The sequence below is a fragment of the Echiichthys vipera genome (assembly GCF_963691815.1).
Source record: "Echiichthys vipera genome assembly, chromosome: 10".
Lineage (NCBI taxonomy): Eukaryota > Metazoa > Chordata > Actinopteri > Perciformes > Trachinidae > Echiichthys > Echiichthys vipera.
In genome coordinates this window covers 30,906,852-30,926,449 of record NC_139835.1, presented here as the reverse complement: position 1 = coordinate 30,926,449, position 19,598 = coordinate 30,906,852, and the positions used below count along the sequence as shown (strand labels likewise).

The 19,598-nt window shown below is 50.5% G+C and overlaps 1 protein-coding gene and 1 long non-coding RNA gene across 2 annotated transcripts in view; one reads left to right on the top strand and one right to left on the bottom strand.

Annotated features, from left to right (window-relative positions):
• mao (monoamine oxidase) overlaps positions 1-13,035 on the top strand; it is a 42,134-nt gene extending 29,099 nt beyond the window's left edge. Inside the window, exons 7-15 of the mRNA XM_083922076.1 lie at positions 3,214-3,363; positions 4,552-4,711; positions 5,567-5,663; positions 6,684-6,737; positions 6,854-6,911; positions 8,957-9,054; positions 9,493-9,604; positions 10,592-10,654; positions 12,165-13,035. Coding sequence (XP_083778202.1) covers positions 3,214-3,363; positions 4,552-4,711; positions 5,567-5,663; positions 6,684-6,737; positions 6,854-6,911; positions 8,957-9,054; positions 9,493-9,604; positions 10,592-10,654; positions 12,165-12,320 — 948 coding nt within the window. The 3' untranslated portion in view covers positions 12,321-13,035. The remainder of the gene's footprint in view (positions 1-3,213; positions 3,364-4,551; positions 4,712-5,566; positions 5,664-6,683; positions 6,738-6,853; positions 6,912-8,956; positions 9,055-9,492; positions 9,605-10,591; positions 10,655-12,164) is intronic.
• The window catches only part of LOC310952953, a 403,897-nt gene that overhangs the window by 334,585 nt on the left and 49,714 nt on the right, over positions 1-19,598 (bottom strand). The gene's annotated exons all lie outside the window — the stretch shown is intronic.

The following is a 19,598-nucleotide window of genomic DNA, read 5'->3' as shown; positions in this document are numbered from 1 at the left end:
ACCACCTGTTGTGTGCCGCATGTGAGAAAGAGAAACTCAGGACTATCTCAGGGCTTCACATGTGAAGACGGCTTTATTCAATTCAATTCACTTTTATTTAAAGTGCCAAATCCTAACAGCAGTTATCTCAGGACACTTTACAGAGTAGGTAAAGACCACACTCTATGACTTATTTATGATTTACAGAGATCCAACAATTCCCCCGTAGAGTACGGTGGCGTTGAAACCTTCACTATAACAGACAGGAACGTCAGACAGACCCAGCTCTGTGGAGGACGCACATCTGTAAACTTTATGATTACATCGAGTGTCATTCAACGCCTCATAAAGGCCTTTTCCAGAGAACTGCCTGCCTCAGCTGTAACTGATGCTCGCTAAACTCTCAGCTTTCCAGGAAATCTCTGTGCGGATAAACAGCCCGCGGCCCAGAGTTCAGTGCCAGCACGAGGGCCTGCCAAGAAAGGGGTGTCGGACTGAAGCTCACTGCAGCCTGCACACATGCATTCACTCCTGCAACAACAGGAGGCTGAGCATCAGTGAGCTGCCTCCTGAATCAGCCGCTGGTTGCTGGGTTCACCTTAGTTTGCTGCTGATCAGCACGGCATAATAATGAGGCTGTCAAAAGCTCTTTTCTTGGAGTGCTGGGGGAGCACATTCTGCTGCCGGCCTCTCTAAAGCCGAGTGCTCCTGTTGCCATAGTCACTGAGGGAAGGGCTTGTGCTGTGGTGTGTTGTAGCCAGCGTTTCCCGTTTGCTGGACCTTCCCGTTTTAGTGCATGCTTCTGTTTTAAAGGAGAAAAGGATTGCATATGGATGCACGTTTAGATTTCTGGACCTCCAAACTGCGCCAGGCCAAGGAGGAGGCCCATAGAAGTGGGGACAGGGCCCACGTCACGAACACGCTGATGAGGGAGATCCGAGTGGCTAAGAGGTGCTACTCTGAGAAGCTGAAAATCAAGGTTCAGTGTGGAAGGGCCTCAGAGCCCATCCCCCCACCCCGTGGGTAACAAGGTACTGGCAGAGGAGATGAACAGCTTCTACTGTCGGTTTTCACACCCCTCCACAACGCTCAACCTCTGTGACTTACCGGACACCACCCTCAACTCAGACCTCCCACCGGCTCTGAAGGTCAAATTGGAGGAGGTGCGACGGCTCTTCCAGAGGCAGAAGACCAGGAAGGCTCCAGGACCTGATGGAGTGTCCCCATCCTGCCTGAGAAGTGACCATATGGCACCCATCTTCACTCAGATCTTCAACAACATCTCTGGAGCTGTGTGAAATCCCTTCCTGCTTCAGACGCTCCACCATCATCCCTGTCCCCAAAAAACTCACCATCACGGAGCTGAATGACTACAGACCCGTCGCCCTGACGTCCGTGGTCATGAAGTCTTTCGAGAGTTACCTGAAGCTCATCACAGGCCCCCGGCTCGACCCCCTGCAGTTTGCCTACCGGGTGGAGGATGCAGTCAACATGGGACTGTACTTGTCCTCCATCACCTCGACAACCCATGGACACACGCCGGGATCCTGTTTGTGGACTTCAGCTCTGCATTCAACACCATCATTCCAGAAACTCTCACAGCTCACAGCGCCGGCCTCCTCCTCATCAGTGGATCTGCAACTTCCTCACTGACAGGAGGCAGCAAGTGAGGCCGGGGAGCATCACGTCCAGCACCAGGTCCACCAGCACCGTTGCCCCCCAGGGTTGTGTTCTGTCCCCCCTGCTCCTCAGGGGACCCGTCCATCAAACTGCTAAAGTTTACGACTGACACAACAGTAGTCTGGCTCATCAGGGACGGTGATGAGGCCGTCTGCAGACGTGAGGATGACCAGCTGGTCCTCTGGTGTGGTCAGAACAGTCTGGAGCTAAACCCACTCAAGACTGTGGAGATGACAGTAGACTTTAGGAGGAGCCCACCCACCTTACCCTGCCTCACCGTCCTCAGCAGCCCTATGTCTACTGTAGACTCCTTTAAGTTCCTGGGAACCATAATCACCCGGGATCTCAAGTGGAAGTCCCACAAAGACTCAGTCAGTCAGGAAAAAGGCCCAGCAGAGGTTGAACTTCCTGCAACAGCTGATGAAGTTCAACCCGCCTCAGGAGCTGCTCACCATCTTTCACACCTCCATCCTCCAGTCTGTCTGTGCACATCAATAACTGTCGGGTTTGTATCGGCCACCAAACAGGAACAGGCTGCAACGGACAATCGGGTCTGCAGAATAATCATTGGGGCCTCCCTGCCCTCCATTCAGGACTTAAACAAGTCCAGAGTGAAGAAACAGGCAGGTAGGATCACTGCAGACCCCTCACACCTGCACACAAACTGTCTGAACCTCGTCCCTCTGGTGGGCGTTACAGAGCTCCGCACGCCAAGACCACCAGACACAGGTTCTTCCCCCGGCCGTCTCCCTGATCTCTACATACTCCCCCTGCCACTGCATGCCCATTTGCACCAACCATGTATATATTTATATCTTTCATCTTGTCTTCTTTGGTAAATACTTTATTTTTATTTTGTGTTTTTGTGTCTTGTGTACACGGAGGAGAGTCAAAATCCTTGTATGTTTGCACGTACATGGTGAATAAAGCTGATTCTGATTCTGATTCTTCACTTTCAGAACAACGTTTCCACTGAAACTGAACAAATAAACTTTACGGAGGGGGACGGACTCCCCTCGTCTCACTGCCAGGACCCGTTTAGGTTCAGCTCTGGCGACTGACAGGCGCACGGGGGAATGCACACAATGTGTTTCTAATCAGAACAGAGAGATGTCGACACTGACACACACATGTGGAAAGGTCGCTGTCTATTTCATTTTGTGTGCATCAGAGCTTCGGCAGCACTTAATCTCTCTGCACCGCGGCCCTCTCTCTGTCAGCAGTTGCCGCATTGAGCTCTGCAAACACATTTTCCGTTTTGCTTTAAATGTGTGGTGAACTCGAGGGGGTGGGTTGAGGATTAGCGGCGTGTTACACCAGCTCGTTACACCAGGGTAAACCAGCGGATCTTATCGGCTTGTCTTCTAAATGTAGTTTTATTGCCCTGGCAGAGTCGTACTCTGAGCAGGATCAGACTGGATAGAAGCAATTTTACTCACTATAATATGAGACGGCCTTCCAAGTGGAGCATTAAACCCCTCCGGTCTTACTCTGTCTGCACTCTTGTGGTTGTGTGTGCGCTGACCTCCTGCTCTCTCCGTCCAAACTCTGCAGGAGAGGAAGTTTGCGGGCGGCTCCAGTCAGATCAGCGAGTGCATGGCCAAGGAGCTGGGCGAGCGCGTGAAGCTGCAGTCTCCGGTCTACAGCATCGACCAGACGGGAGACATGGTGGTGGTGCAGACACTGGACAAACAGACCTACACGGTAAGCACGCCACCGAGAGTCCAAGCTCCTCCAGTAAAGGAAACCACAAAGTGCACTTTAAAGCCACCAAATAATAGAACAAGGTGCATTATAATGCAAAACAAAATCCAATTTTTTAATTCATAATAAATAAAAATGTGACGACAAACATTTTGCACGTCAAGTTTATTTCTATGGCAGAATTCAACAGAAGGGAATTCAAAGCACTTCACACAGAACATTTAGGGCGCACTCACACTGTCCTTCCTCACCGTGCCCCGTGCTTTAGGGTCCTTGTCCCCCCCTCCAGGCCCGTTTGTACTCACACTACGACGGTTCTGAGGTCATTTCCTGTGCGCCTGTTGGGACGTAGAAAAAAGAAGGAGGGACCATGCGCGGACATTTCAAACAATGGCGGTGAAAGGTTCACGTTGGTGTGATGCGGAGGTGGAGTGTTTACTGCAGATTTGGTCGATGAAAAGATTCAAAAACAGTCGACAAGACGCACAAAAACTCCGAGGTCTACGGAAAGATCTGGAAACAAAGCCACGCATCGCCATGACGTCATCAATGCGTGTGACGTGTTACGGCGTGATGACGTATAGGCAGCAAGAAGCATTCTCCGAGGCCCAGGTAGTGTGAGTACAAACGGGCCTGGAGGGGGGGACAAGGACCCTAAAGCACGGGGCACGGGAGGGAGGCACAGTATGAGGGCGTCCTGAGAGTTGCAGCACACCTGCAGTTTTCTTAGTTTCTTCCACACGTGGAGCATAAAAACTGAACGCTGCCTCTCCACGTTTAGTCTGAAGTAAAATATAATTTTTTCTGTAAGTTAGTAGAAGTATAAGTGAATCAGCATCATGTTCAAATCCAAGCACACGCACTGTTTAACATACTGACACAGTAACGACAGTGACTCCACTACTATTTGCATATGTTATTTACCGTTACTTTAAAGTTATTTTTACTGTATTTATTGATGTATTTTTTACAGCATCGATCCAGAGGTTGCAGCCTTAATCTCGTTGCACAATAACAGTAAAGACCTTCTGTTCTGTGTCTGTAAGAGACAAGAACAGAAGCTTCCACATGAGTCTGAAACACAACGAGCCGCTGCTGAGGTGATCCTCTGCTGCCACCTGGTGGCGGCCTGTCCCCCTGCAGCCATGTGGTGCAGCTCACTCTGTCCTCTCTCCGTCTCTGCTTTAGGCCAAGTACGTGATCCTGGCCACGCCTCCCGTCCTCAACATGAAGATGCACTTTAACCCCGAGCTGCCGCCGCTGAGGAACCAGCTGATCTCCCGCGTCCCCATGGGCTCCGTCATCAAGTGCATGGTCTACTACAAAGAGAACTTCTGGAGGAAAAAGGGTACGCAGGAAAGACGCAGAGAGAGAGAGAGAGAGAGAGAGAGAGAGAGTCAATGCTGGAGTCTGTTCTTTATCTCTTACACTCAGTGGGGGATTAAGGTTAGGTAGGTTACTGTTTGTTTTATTAATCATGCCAGGAGGGGGTCTGGAGTCTCCCTTAGAGAGAGGGGGAGAAGTTCAGCATCCGTGAGGAACTCGGAGTAGAGCCGCTGCTCCTTTGCGTTGAAAGGAGCCAGTTGAGGTGGTTCAGGATCATCTGGTGAGGATGAACCCTGGGCGCCTCCCTAGGGAGGTGTTCCAGGCACGTCCAGCTGGGAGGAGGCCTCGGGGAAGACCCAGGACCAGGTGGAGAGATTAGATCTCCACACTGGCCTGGGAACGCCTCAGGATCCCCCAGTTAGAGCTGGTTAATGTGGCCCGGGAAAGGGAAGTTTGGGGTCCCCTGCTGGAGCTGCTGCCCCCGAGACCCGACCCCGGATAAGAGGCTGAAGATGAGATGAGATGCTTTACCAGTAAAAAACAGTAGAACAGAAGAAGAGTCTGCAGCCTTGAACAATCCTTTCATTTTACTGTCCAGAAACAGTGAGCGACGTATCATGTGACAACAGAACCGACTTTATGAACCCGGCCTCATGTTTGGGTAAATGTGTCCCACATCAATCCAATCAGTGACTTCAGTTTTTAATGTTTCTAAGGGCCCAACAGGAGGTTTTTCCCCCAGTGTAGTAAATGATAACATACTGCACACCTGGGGGCCCTGCACCCCTGGGGCCCTGCACCCCTGGGGCCCCCGGGCCAGCCTGTGCATTGATCCGCCTCTGCTTACACTCTTTGTCTGGCACCTGTGTGTCACCAGGTTACTGCGGCACTATGGTGATCGAGGAGGAAGGCGCTCCCATTGGCCTGACGCTGGATGACACGAAGCCTGATGGGGCCGCCCCCGCCATCATGGGGTGATTATATTAAATATTAAATATGATAAAGGTTTGTTTATCCTGGAGGAAACTGCTGTGCTGCAGCTGCAGAGTGCAAATACGGTGCAGTCCAAATATATACAAGGCCAAACACAGGAACTATTATCATTATGCAGGTATGCACTTAAGGACAAAGGTCTGTGGACACCTGAACATTACACTCTTGTGTGATTGTCTTCTGTCCTCTAGGAGCTAAAACGTGTGCTAAAGTGTCCTCTAAGAGCATAAACGTGTGCTAAAGTGTCCTCTAAGAGCATAAACGTGTGCTAAAGTGTCCTCTAGGAGCCAAAACATGTGTTAAAGTGTCCTCTAGGAGCATAAACGTGTGCTAAAGTGTCCTCTAGGAGCCAAAACGTGTGTTAAAGTATCCTCTAAGAGCTAAACGTGTGTTAAAGTGTCCTCTAAGAGCTAAACGTGTGTTAAAGTGTCCTTTAGGAGCTAAAACATGTGCTAAAGTGTCCTCTAGGAGCCTAAACGTGTGCTAAAGTGTCCTCTAAGAGCTAAACGTGTGTTAAAGTGTCCTTTAGGAGCATAACGTGTGCTAAAGTGTCCTCTAGGAGCATAAACGTGTGTTAAAGTGTCCTCTAGGAGCCAAAACGTGTGTTAAAGTGTCCTCTTTGAGCATAAACGTGTGCTAAAGTGTCCTCTAGGAGTATAAACGTGTCTTAAAGTGTCCTCTTTGAGCATAAACGTATGCTAAAGTGTCCTCTAGGAGCATAAACGTGTCTTAAAGTGTCCTCTTTGAGCATAACGTGTGCTAAAGTGTCCTCTAGGAGCCAAACGTGTGCTTACACCAGGGCAGTTCAGTGTGATTTACAGGGCGATGAATACACAGCAAAGGCAAAATATTTACAATTTAACAAGTGGAAAACTAAAGGAAAGCGATAGGGAGATTTAAAATCGAGCACACTCGTGTCTAAAGTATCGTTGTAGAGTGAAGAATTATTATTATTAATGCTGTTGTGTCCACATCGGGCATTTCTCCTCTTTTGCCTCCAGATTCATCCTCGCCCGAAAGTGCAGGAAGCTGTCGGGGCTGAGCAAAGACGAGAGGTGGGTGCAAACTGCTGCTGTGCACACACACACACACACACACACACACACACACACACACACACACACACACACACACACAGCTTTAACCCAAAGTGTCGTCCTATTGTGTTCAGGTTGAAGAAGATCTGTGAGATCTACGCCAGAGTTCTGGGCTCAGAAGAGGCTCTGCACGTGAGTGTGGACACAAACACACACACCAGGCTGTGCACCAGGCCGGCCCAACGTTCCTCCAGCATGCCTTTAACCAGGCTGTGCACCAGGCTGGCCCCACGTTCCTCCAGCATGCCTTTAACCAGGCTGTGCACCAGGCCGGCCCAACGTTCCTCCAGCATGCCTTTAACCAGGCTGTGCACCAGGCTGGCCCAACGTTCCTCCAGCATGCCTTTAACCAGGGCTGTGCACCAGGCTGGCCCAACGTTCCTCCAGCATGCCTTTAACCAGGCTGTGCACCAGGCTGGCCCAACGTTCCTCCAGCATGCCTTTAACCAGGGCTGTGCACCAGGCCGGCCCAACGTTCCTCCAGCATGCCTTTAACCAGGGCTGTGCACCAGGCTGGCCCAACGTTCCTCCAGCATGCCTTTAACCAGGGCTGTGCACCAGGCCGGCCCAACGTTCCTCCAGCATGCCTTTAACCAGGGCTGTGCACCAGGCTGGCCCAATGCTCCTCCAGCATGCCTTTAACCAGGCTGTGCACCAGGCCGGCCCCACGTTCCTCCAGCATGCCTTTAACCAGGGCTGTGCACCAGGCCGGCCCCACGCTCCTCCAGCATGCCTTTAACCAGGCTGTGCACCAGGCCGGCCCAACGTTCCTCCAGCATGCCTTTAATCAGGGCTGTGCACCAGGCTGGCCCAATGCTCCTCCAGCATGCCTTTAACCAGGCTGTGCACCAGGCCGGCCCAATGCTCCCCCAGCATGCCTTTAACCAGGCTGTGCACCAGGCCGGCCCAACATTCCTCCAGCATGCCTTTAACCAGGCTGTGCACCAGGCCGGCCCAACATTCCTCCAGCATGCCTTCAACCAGGCTGTGCACCAGGCTGGCCCAACGTTCCTCCAGCATGCCTTTAACCAGGCTGTGCACCAGGCCGGCCCAACGTTCCTCCAGCATGCCTTTAACCAGGCTGTGCACCAGGCCGGCCCAACGTTCCCCCAGCATGCCTTTAACCAGGCTGTGCACCAGGCCGGCCCAACATTCCTCCAGCATGCCTTTAACCAGGCTGTGCACCAGGCCGGCCCAACGCTCCTCCAGCATGCCTTTAACCAGGCGTGCACCAGGCCGGCCCAACGTTCCTCCAGCATGCCTTTAACCAGGCTGTGCACCAGGCCGGCCCAACGTTCCTCCAGCATGCCTTTACTCAGTTTGTGTTTCTTCATAGTAGTTTTTCATTTATTTGTAGTAGTTTTACTTTCTTTATGCGGTCGTTTTGTGTCATTCACAGTCATTAAGTGTCTCTTTGTAGTCATTTTGTGTCTCTTTGTGGTCATTAAGTGTCTCTTTGTAGTCTTTTTGTGTCTCTTTGTGGTCATTTGGTGTCTCTTTGTGGTTGTTTTGTGTCTCTTTGTGGTTGTTTTGTGTCTCTTTGTGGTCATTAAGTGTCTCTTTGTAGTCTTTTTGTGTCTCTTTGTGGTCATTTGGTGTCTCTTTGTGGTTGTTTTGTGTCTCTTTGTGGTCATTTAGTGTCTCTTTGTGGTTATTTGGTGTCTCTTTGTGGTTATTTGGTGTCTCTTTGTGGTTGTTTGGTGTCTCTTTGTGGTTGTTTTGTGTCTCTTTGTGGTCATTTTGTGTTTCTTTTGGTTTCAGTAATTGTGCATATATTATTAGATATGAGATTACATATCATCTTAGATTGTGGATATGATAACACAACATGAGAGTTGTCTGTTCCTGGTTTTCTAATTCTAAATCTAATCAGCCGTCACACAGTTAGAAACTATAACCACTAAACTATAAGTGACAATGTTTTAAATAAACTATGAGTAAATATTTTGTTAAAGCACCAACGTCAACCTTCCAATATCGACATTGCTGGAGATATTTGGTCACAAATCAGGTCACGTTAGATTGAATCTCCCAGCCCTACAGGCTGCACGATCACCTCAGTCACCAGCACCTCATGAAGTGTGTGTTCTGGAGAAACGCAGAGATGTGGTGCTCGTCAGTGGTGTCCGTGCAGGTCCCTGATTTTAACCAGTCGTGCTCCGTGTTGTGTCTGTCAGCCGGTGCACTACGAGGAGAAGAACTGGTGTGAAGAGGAGTACTCTGGGGGCTGCTACACCGCCTACTTCCCCCCGGGAATCCTCACCCAGTACGGCAGGTAAGTCTCACACACACACACACACACACACACACACACACACACACACACACACACACACACACACGGGGTAAAAATATCCTGATGTCTGTAAATTATGCTATAGTTGTGATTTTGTCTTAGTGTGTCATTTATCATCCTGAAAAGTTCCTTTTGTCCTTAAAAGTCTGGAGTCAGAGTGATTTTTAGACGTGAAAGATGCAGGAATAAGATTTTCAAGCCTTTTATTATTTAGGACAGACAGGAAATGGGGTGAGAGGGGGGGGGGGAAGACGTGCAGCAAAGGGCCGCAGTCGGAGTCGAACCTTTAGCCTCTTTACACGGGGGGACTGCTCTGACCGCTGAGCCCCCGGCCGCCTGGAGCAGCATATATTTAATAAAGTGCCGTTTCTGAAGTGTGTAAATGAGCTGAGACTCTGTGTGGTTTCCTGACTGCAGGGTCCTGAGGGAGCCCATCGGCAGGTTGTTCTTCGCCGGCACAGAGACGGCCACAGAGTGGAGCGGCTACATGGAGGGCGCCGTGCAGGCCGGAGAGAGAGCGGCCAGAGAGGTCAGAGGTCATCTGTTTACTTCAGTCCTTTTTAACCGCTACAACTAGGAAATAATAAACGTTTAAGTCTTCACTGACGTCGACTGAAGACCCTGAACACGGATTAATACACTGAACAAGAGGAGGAAGATGGATGCATGTTTACACCACAGTTCCATGCTGTGTGTGTGCGTGTGCATGTGCGTGCGTGCGTGTGCGTGCGTGCGTGTGCGTGTGCGTGTGCGTGTGTGTGTGTGTGTGTGTGTGTGTGTGTGTGTGTGTGTGTGTGTGTGTGTGTGTGTGTGTGTGTGTGTGTGTGTGTGTGTGTGTGTGTGTGTGTGTGTGTGTGTGTGTGTGTGTGTGTGTGTGTGTGTGTGTGTGTGTGTGTGTGTGTGTGTGTGTGTGTGTGTGTGTGTGTGTGCGTGCGTGCGTGTGTGTGTGTACAGTATTGACAGTACGTTAGCACTGAGGCAGCCACAGAGGTCGTTTTGCTCCTGAACTATCTGCTGCTCACAATTCAACAGGAGCGTGTTTGTGTTCCCCGTGTTCCTTTCAAAGGTTTTTATGATCTCAGAAATGTCTATTTCTCAAATGGCTCAAAAGGTCACGTGTTTAAATTCCCCCACCTGTAGATATCTCATACTCCTCGAAACTTACACCCTCACTGTCTCCACAGTGGCTGCACTGACTTTTACCATTCAAACTGCATTTGAAACGTCCATTTCCTTCGTTCTTTTGCAGTTTGAACTGTGAAGATAGCCTTTACCAAACTCTGACAGCGTTAGCGTTAGCGTTAGCTCACATCAAGACACATGTGACCCCGGGATCAAAGTGATGACCTCACTTCCTCTGCCTCCTGCAGCTGTAGCAGCACATGTGGTTTCAGGAGTCTTTGGGGTGAATTTGTGCCGGTGTGCAGTTTTAACTAAACTCACCTGCACATCATGATGAAGTACATAAATGCTGATGCGAGCGTCCCGACTGACTGACCCTTGTGTTGTGTTGCAGGTCCTGTGTGCGATGAATAAGATCCACCAGAGTCAGATCTGGCAGCGGGAGCCGGAGTCTGTGGTGAGGGAGACCGTCCTGGATATTTTCAATTCTTACTTAAAGGAATATTAAGATTTTTCAACCTGAGCCTGTTTCCCCGTGTGTTGTGTGTAAGTGAGTAACGGGAGGCTTATATTTTAAACTGGTCCAGTAGTGAGTGACAGTGAACCAGGTCCACAGGTGAACCAGGTCCACAGGTGAACCAGGTCCACAGGTGAACCAGGTCCACAGGTAATCTAACGGGACACCGCCAATGTCAGCTACTAAAAGTAATTAGTGCCACTGATGCAGGTCAACGCAGTGACTTTGAACCGTCCACACGATGGAAAACAACCTTTTTTTCTCCGTCGTTCTTAAAGAGTTTTCCGTCCATTCGACCTCGACTCCTAAATCTCTGCGTCCACAGGAAACCAGGGGCAGCGACTCCAAATTTAAATCCAGACTGAGGGCGCACTCCCACTGTTCCTCCGTACTGTGCCCCAGCACGTTTCATGGCTAAAGTCTGGTTCCTTTGACCAGTGTGAGTGCAACCGTACCACGTCTAGGAGCGGCACGCTTGCCGTCCACGGCCCGTTTGGGAGAGGTGGGCTTTAGTAAAGCACGTTTGCACGTGTACGAGCACGAGCGTGCGCACGTGTACGAGCACGAGGCCTACGGCGGTTCTGAGGTCATTTCCTGTGCGCCTGTTGGGACGTAGAAAAAAGAAGGAGGGACCATGCGCGGACATTTCAAACAATGGCGGTGAAAGGTTCACGTTGGTGTGATGCGGAGGTGGAGTGTTTACTGCAGATTTGGTCGATGAAAAGATTCAAAAACAGTCGACAAGACGCACAAAAACTCAGAGGTCTACGGAAAGATCTGGAAACAAAGCCACGCATCGCCATGACGTCATCAATGCGTGTGACGTGTTACGGCGTGATGACGTATAGGCAGCAAGAAGCATTCTCCGAGGCCCAGGTAGTGTGAGTACAAACGGGCCTGGAGGGGGGGGACAAGGACCCTAAAGCACGGGGCACGGGACGGAGGAACAGTGGGAGGGCGCCCTTAAATCCAATGAGTCCATTGTCACAGATCACAGTTCATCCTTTTGTGAATGTCACGTAAACCAAACCCTGTTATATGATCGTGTCAGCGGTCCGTAGGCGGTTCCCATATCCTTCAGAAGGCGTCTGTGCGTTGTTCCAGTCATGTAGTGTTCCTTTAAACGCTTAAATGATGGCGGTCTTTGTTGATTCCGGTTAAACAGGATGCATTGTTTGCTATGTAGGACATTATGATGATCCTCCTCCTGCCAGTGGAGTCCAGTGTCCCGTTCTGTACCAACGAGGTCCCGTGTTGGTGAAATGTGAAGCTGGGTTCTCACAGTCTTAGCACTTAGATCATGTACCGCCTTCCAGCACGCCCCCCTGGGGTCAAGGTAGTGCGTCTTTTAAAGGTGTTCCCGTTAGTCACTACCACACACACGAGGGGAAACAGGGTCCAGGTTGAAAAATCCCAAACTTCCCCTTTAAACTGTCTGTCCCTCCAACAGGAAGTCCCGGCGCTCCCCTTTGTCACCACCTTCTGGGAGAGAAACCTGCCTTCAGTCTGCGGCCTCTTCAAGCTCCTGGGCGCCACCGCCGTCCTGTCCGCCGCCGCCGCCGCCGGCCTGGTGGCGTACAAGAAGGGCCTCCTGCCCCGGAGTTAAAGCGCACGCAGCCGTCTTCTCACTCCCTCTGCAGCTCAATAGACACTGCACTCTTGGACTTCTAGCGCACTACTTTACCTCAAAACCGTAACAGTAGTGAACTACATCGACACTAACGCACCGTCGCTCTGTGCACTCGTCTGTTCGCGTAAAGAAAGAGAGAGTGAGACGAAGCGGTGGGCCGGTCACGAGTTCAGAGATGCTAGCTGGAGGGGAGGGGAGAGTGTGAAGCCGCGACACGTCTGACACTCAGATCTGAAACCAATGAAAGAAAAAAGAAGCGAATCAACTCTTAAAAAAAGGAAATATATATAAATATATATATCACCATTAATATTCCACACATTGCCAATGACATTCACATTATTGATTACATGTGAGTTTATGAACTCGTCGTGCTTTCTGTGTGTGTGTGTGTGTGTGTGTGTGAGCTTTGTATGCATGTGCACATTTGTGAGTTCTGTAACAAGTGTGTGTGTGTGTGTGTGTGTGTGTGTGTGTGTAATGACCTCTGCTGATTTTAGGTGCTAATTTATCTGTGTGGCTCTGTGTGAGGAGGTCCAGTGAGATCAGAACCAGTGGAACCACGGGAGGTTTCAGGCCGACGCTCTTTTCTCATCGTCAACAAATCCCATGGAAAAACAAAACAATACGTTTACTTTTATCAGGGTGTGTGTGTGTGTGTGTGTGTGTGTGTGTGTGTGTGTGTGTGTGTGTGTGTGTGTGTGTGTGTGTGTGTGTGTGTGTGTGTGTGTGTGTGTGTGTGTGTGTGTGTGTGTGTGTGTGTGTGTGTGTGTGTGTGTGTGTGTGTGTGTGTGTGTGTGTGTGTGTGTGTGTGTGTGTGTGTGTGTGTGTGTGTGTGTGTGTGTGTGTGTGTGTGTGTGTGTGTGTGTGTGTGTGTGTGTGTGTGTGTGTGTGTGTGAGTGATATATCCTCTTATATTCGCTTCGCTGTCGTCCAAAAAATCCACATAAATGAACCCCCCTGTTGCTTGACTGGAGCTCTTTTAACCCATGTACACCGTCGTGCGTGTGTGTGTGTGTTCTTTTATTCGACGTACATTGGCTGTGTGCGTGCATGCGTGCGTCTGGCTTGCGTAAGTGTGTGTGTGTGTGTGTGTGTGTGCTCTTTTATGACACGTCCACGTGTGTGTGTGTGTGTGTGTGTGTGTGTGTGTGTGATCCGACTGATCTCAAGAACTCACCAGGAACTCCCTGCCCCCTCTCTCTCTCTCTCTCTCTCTCTCTTTCTCTCTCTCTTTCTCTCTCTCGCTTTACACACTGCATTTACACACTACTGTCACTGTAGTTCCTGTTTGAAATCCATCCCTCAACACCGTCCCTGCGGCAGATATTAGTCACTTAATCACCAAATAAACGGTTAAAAATGACCCTAACACATGCACCATTTACTCCGTTTTGAGTGACATTGGGTAAAAACCAGGAACAAGCGGACGAGCGTCTCCCAGAAATGACTCAAAGATGCTTTCCATGGGATTAGTTGGGTGAGAGAAACCAGAGAAATGCATAAGAACGTGTATTCAGAGTTTAACGTCGTGCTTCTGAGCTGCTGTGTTATCTGTGGGTAAATGTAACGGGAGCATTTGAATGTATTTCACTCAGACTACATCACCTTTGTGTTGCAGCGTTCTGGTTTTTAACATCTTTATTTTGACTCTTTCTCCTTCATAATGCAGACGAACACACAACCATGCAGCGTTGTGTGTTGTGTGAGTAGAGCTTTGGTTTGTTAAAGAGCAGTGAAAGTTGCCTCTTGTGGAAATAAACTTCAGAAATCAGATGATTAAAGACGTTTATTCACAGAAACATTTGGAGAGAGTCGGTTTTAGCTTCACACTTGAGAAACACAGCTGTCAATGGTGATTTTTGGCCACGCTGCAAACACTTCAGCAGCAATCGCTGATGAGTCGCACTTCGATGTCGGCGATCATTTCTCAGAGCAGGAGGCGCGTGTGTGTGTGTGTGTGTGTGTGTGTGTGTGTGTGTGTGTGTGTGTGTGTGTGTGTGTGTGTGTGTGTGTGTGTGTGTGTGTGTGTGTGTGTGTGTGTGTGTGTGTGTGTGTGTGTGTGTGTGTGTGTGTGTGTGTGTGTGTGTGTGTGTGTGTGTGTGTGTGTGTGTGTGTGTGTGTGTGTGTGTGTGTGTGTGTGTGTGTGTGTGTGTGTGTGTGTGTGTGTGTGTGTGTGTGTGTGCGTGTGTGTGTGTGTCTGTGTGTCTGTGTACGTGTGTGTGTGTCTGTGTGTCTGTGTACGTGCGTGTGTGTGTTATGTGTGTGTTGTGCCTTAATGGAAGTTGTAGTGTTTCTGTCATTTCTCTAAAGTGCCTGTGTGACTGTGCCACCCTCTGCCCTCTCTCCCCTCCTGCCTGCACTGGAGGTGAGGGGTCAGACGGAGCGGGTCGTGGGTTCAGGGTCCGGGCGCCTCGGTTCAGAAGAACATCCTGACCGCTCGTCCTGTCTTCAGTCTCAAAGACAGGAAGAGCCTTTCTTTCTAAACTCCTACGTCCTGTCCCGTCTTAGCTTAAGAACTCCTGAAAAACTGTAACGTTGTGTGTGACGAAGTTGGTCCTGACCCAAACGGACCAGAAGGTTCTGTGATGTTAGAGACCTGCAACCTCAGTCCAGAACCCCCCCTAATGCCAAGATCCCACTACACGATACTACAGTGACCACTTTACTGCTCTGTTCAAACACAACTTGTCGTGTTGTGTGATGAGTCTTGAGTTGTCTTAGTTGTCACTCAACCAGCACCGACGGCGTCTCTGGAGCGTTTGAAACCAATGCTCAAGGGTGCCAGAGGCCGACGACACAGCCGGGCTTGGCCTCGCTGCTCCGCCGGTCCCCGGTGCAGCAGCGCCACATGCTAAAGCTCCTATCGTTACAGACGCCCCCCCCCCTCTTGGCTCCTGGGAGTCCCCAACATCCCCAGATATTTAGGGTTTGTCCACGAGAACGCGGGTCTTTCTGAAACCAGGTCTTTCAGCTGCTGTTGCCCTGGAAACCAGATCTGTAACCCGAGTCCAGGGTGGACTTTTAGTCAAAGTGCGGTGTCAGCAGTCACGTGTGGACAGGGAAACCAGTGTTTGACGTCACACTATGCGATGGTAAACGGTCAGTTGTTTCCATGGAGACTTGCGGGGAACTCTAGACGTGACCAGCCGGTTTCAAAAACACCCGTGTTGGTGTGGACGAGGCCTGAGCCTGCTGGGTATCTGGGGGGGGGGGGTGTCTGCGGGGCACCAGCGAGCACCGAGACAACCGATCCGGGGCTTTTGTCAGGGAGCTCCAAAAGCCTCCAACGTGCAGCTAAAGTGGTCTAGTGGGTCCTTGGCCTCAAACATGAGACGCACGACCACCCAGGCTGCAGCTGCACAGCGCTGCCGCCCACACCGACGGCAAGAAGTGCGAGACAAGTTTAGTCAGGACACTTCCGTAGACGCTTAGCTCCGATCCTAAGAGACGTCAGCAAACACACTTCTTCTTCTGTGATATCAAAAGAAAAGGCGGGGTTTCAGATCCAGGTCCAGAACCAGAGCCCCTGCTGTTACCTGGGCCACGACTCAGGTAGAGCCAGGTGCGTGTGCGTGTGCGTGTGCGTGTGTGTGTGTGTGTGTGTGTGTGTGTGTGTGTGTGTGTGTGTGTGTGTGTGTGTGTGTGTGTGTGTGTGTGTGTGTGTGTGTGTGTGTGTGTGTGTGTGTGTGTGTGTGTGTGTGTGTGTGTGTGTGTGTGTGTGTGTGTGTGTGTGTGTGTGTGTGTGTGTGTGTGTGTGTGTGTGTGTGTGTGTGTGTGTGTGTGTGTGTGTGTGTGTGTGTGTGTGTGTGTGTGTGTGTGTGTGTGTGTGTGTGTGTGTGTGTGTGTGTGTGTGCGCGTGCTTCACTAACTGTCCCCGTGTTGTGACGCCCTCGTGTCTCTCTCGCTGCTTATCCCCCCCCTCGTGTGCGCCATCCTTTGACCCGCACGCTGCTTTTGCGCTCTCCCAGGCCGACACTCGAGACGTCACCATTGGACGCCGGCGTCGCTCACGTTGAGACGCCGGCGTCGCTCACGTTGAGACGCCGACGTCGCTCACGTTGAGACGGCGGCGTCGCTCACGTTGAGACGTTTTCATCTAAAACGTTTCTGACTTCAGTGAACGGACGACGCCGGCTCACTGTCCGTCCCCCAGAGCCGCCGCGCCCTCGCCATCTGACCGTCTTCAGTGTCTCCTGGAGACCTGAGAGCGTCCCGTCCCCCCGTCGTCCCGTGGGTTTGAGCCCCCTCACGCCTCCTGTGACCTCGTCTTTGATGTCTTTGATTCCCAAAACAAAGCTGGTGATATTTCAAAATAAAACAATGTGAAATAAATCTTTTACTCGTCTGTTGTGTCTCGTTTGGTGTCTTTCTGGGGCAGCTTTAAGTGGTTAACGACGGTTAAGTGTAGACGACTAAAGGAGACGGTTAAGTGTAGACGACTAAAGGAGACGGTTAAGTTTAGACGACTAAAGGAGACCGTTAAGATTAGACGACTAAAGGAGACGGTTAAGTGTAGACGACTAAAGGAGACGGTTAAGTTTAGTCGCCTAAAGGAGACGGTTAAGTTTAAACGACTAAAGGTGACGGTTAAGTTTAGACACTAAAGGTGACGGTTAAGTTTAGACGACTAAAGGAGACGGTTAAGTTTAGACTAAAGGTGACGGTTAAGTTTAGACGACTAAAGGAGACGGTTAAGTTTAGACTAAAGGTGACGGTTAAGTTTAGACCACTAAAGGAGACGGTTAAGTTTAGACCACTAAAGGAGATGGTTAAGTTTAGACGACCAAAGGAGACGGTTAAGTTTAGGCTACCAGGGTGTGTGTGTGTGTGTGTGTGTGTGTTATAAGCCCCTCCCACAGCCTCGACACACACTGACACATGACGTATAAGAAGTGAACAATAGCAGGACGTCAGTGTTGAGATCATGTTGTTTGAAGCTGCAGTTACTGAATGTGCCAACAGAGGGCGGACGACCCCCATCCAAGCAAACGCCATCCGTACTGCACACACACACACACACGTAGACACACACACATGCACACACACACACACGCACACACGCACACAAGCATAAACACGCAGACGCACGCACACACACACACACACACAGGGGCCGCTCGTGTTGTCTCCAGGCTGGTTCCTCTGGTTGACATGTGGCGTTTCTGTGACTCTCATCACTCCCGTCTGAGCTTCGGCAGCCGGACGCGTGTTCGATCCCCACATGGACACACCAGGCTCAGTCACTCTCACCATTTTCCAACACCACACTGCCGCACAGAGGTTGTGTAACTGCAGGGGCCCGGCGGTGCTTGTGGTTGCTGTGTGTCTTCGTTTCATGGACGAATCATCTGCATGAAACGCCGCCACCACCGCCACCTTCAGACGCGGCGTCCTCTCTTCATTAGATGGCAGCTCCTGCCCCCGGGCCCTCTGCGGCGCTGCCATATGAAATCTGACACTGTCAATTTACCTCCCAATCCGTCACACGGTGGATTGGATTCAGACGACAGTGTTTCGGGGCCCGGGGACTCGGAGCCGTGGCCTAGGCAACCGCTCGAGCCGCCATCCACCCACGGCCGCGCCCCCACCCGAGTTCCCTCAACAGTGAAATCGTCTGCAATCTCCCGTTAAGCGTTCCCACTCCCGGACTCGCCGTTAGATTGTCTTCAGGTGTCGGGGGCGCTCAGAGTCTCTCCCCCGGGGGCCGAGGTGGACTAATAATAACGCCTCTGATGGGAAAGTCCTCCTCTCTCCCTGAGCGTGGTGGGCGTAACAAACGTAAATGTACACGTTTGTATCATAAGGTGCACGATCCTACTGCTACACGAAGGTGTGTGGGGCCTTGTGTGTCGAGCTGACGACAGTGAGACAACAGTGAGACGACAGTGAGACAACAGTGAGGTCCCTGGAGGTGGTAAAATCTAATCGTTATCTCATAGAATATTCAAGTGTTTTCTCATAAATTCACGACTTTAATCTAAGACAATATCAATGTTTTTCTTCTCCTAAGCCATGGGTGTCAAAGTCAAGGCCCGCGGCCCAGATCCGGCCCGTGAATGAATGATCTCGGCCCCCGGGATGATATTTGTCACATTTTTGTGGTGTTTTGCATCAGTTTTTAGTAATTTTGTCACGTTTTTGTGGTGTTTTCATCTGTTTTTAGTAATTTTGTCGTCTTTTTGTGGTGTTTTGCGTCTGTTTTTAGTTGTTTCATCACGTTTTTGTGGTGTTTTTATCTTTATTTACTAAGAATGCATGTGTTCCCTTCTCTCCAGATGTGTCACGTTGAACCTTTCCAGTGCAGCTCCTTGTTCTTGTCGTGGTGTTTCTCATGTTTGATTCTTTGGTCACAGCCACGGTGACAAACAGCTCTTTACCTTCACACACAGATCATCTGCTGAAAGCTCCTGTCCTCCATCTTTCTTTGGGGCGTTTTTGGGGAGGGGTGGATTCAGTGTGTCTGCAGAGACTGGTAGCATGGATGATCATGTGTGTGAACAGAAAAGTAGACGTGTGTGTGCTTTATACTCACGGGCCAGCTCTCACAGAACCTGGATATGATCTTAGGGGACAAATATAATTACACCGCGGGCCAGATTTGGCCCACGGGCCTGAGTTTGACACCCCTGTCATAGAATATTCAAGTGTTTTTCCCATAAATGTGTGTTTTTCTCCTAAATTAGACACTTTAATCTCAGGAAATATCAGAGGATCATCGTCTCTTCTCCTACTTTGCTCGACATATCTGTGCTTTTCATTCCTGTGCTGCAGAGTTTCCCCCCTGGAGTAAAGAAAGGCTTATTTGATCTTATCGTACTCATCTTTATGCTAAGCTAAGTGCACCGTCTCCTGGCATCTTCATCTTCACCGGGCAGACGTGAGAGTGGCATCAGTCGGCTAACGCTCCTCATCACAGTGGATAATGTCAGCCTCTTCATAAGAGCAGTCTGATGCAGTCTGCTGGTTATGTTTAGGCTGAAGTTCCACGCAGATCCCGACGTCGGAGCTGGACCGATAGCCTCCGCGCGGCGTGTCTGTGACGTTGACGGAGCACCGAGGAGGATTTGATCTGATACGGAGCCGTCACGGCCTCGTAACGATCAACATCACTCACTCTGTCAACGTGCATGCACAGAAGAAAGTGAGGGAAGCTCAAGAGACGTGGGATCTGTGGAGGGCGGAGGGGGTGAGGGCAGAGATAGGAGAAGGGGAAGGTGTGGACGGAGAGAGGGGGGAGGCGAGGCAGTCTGC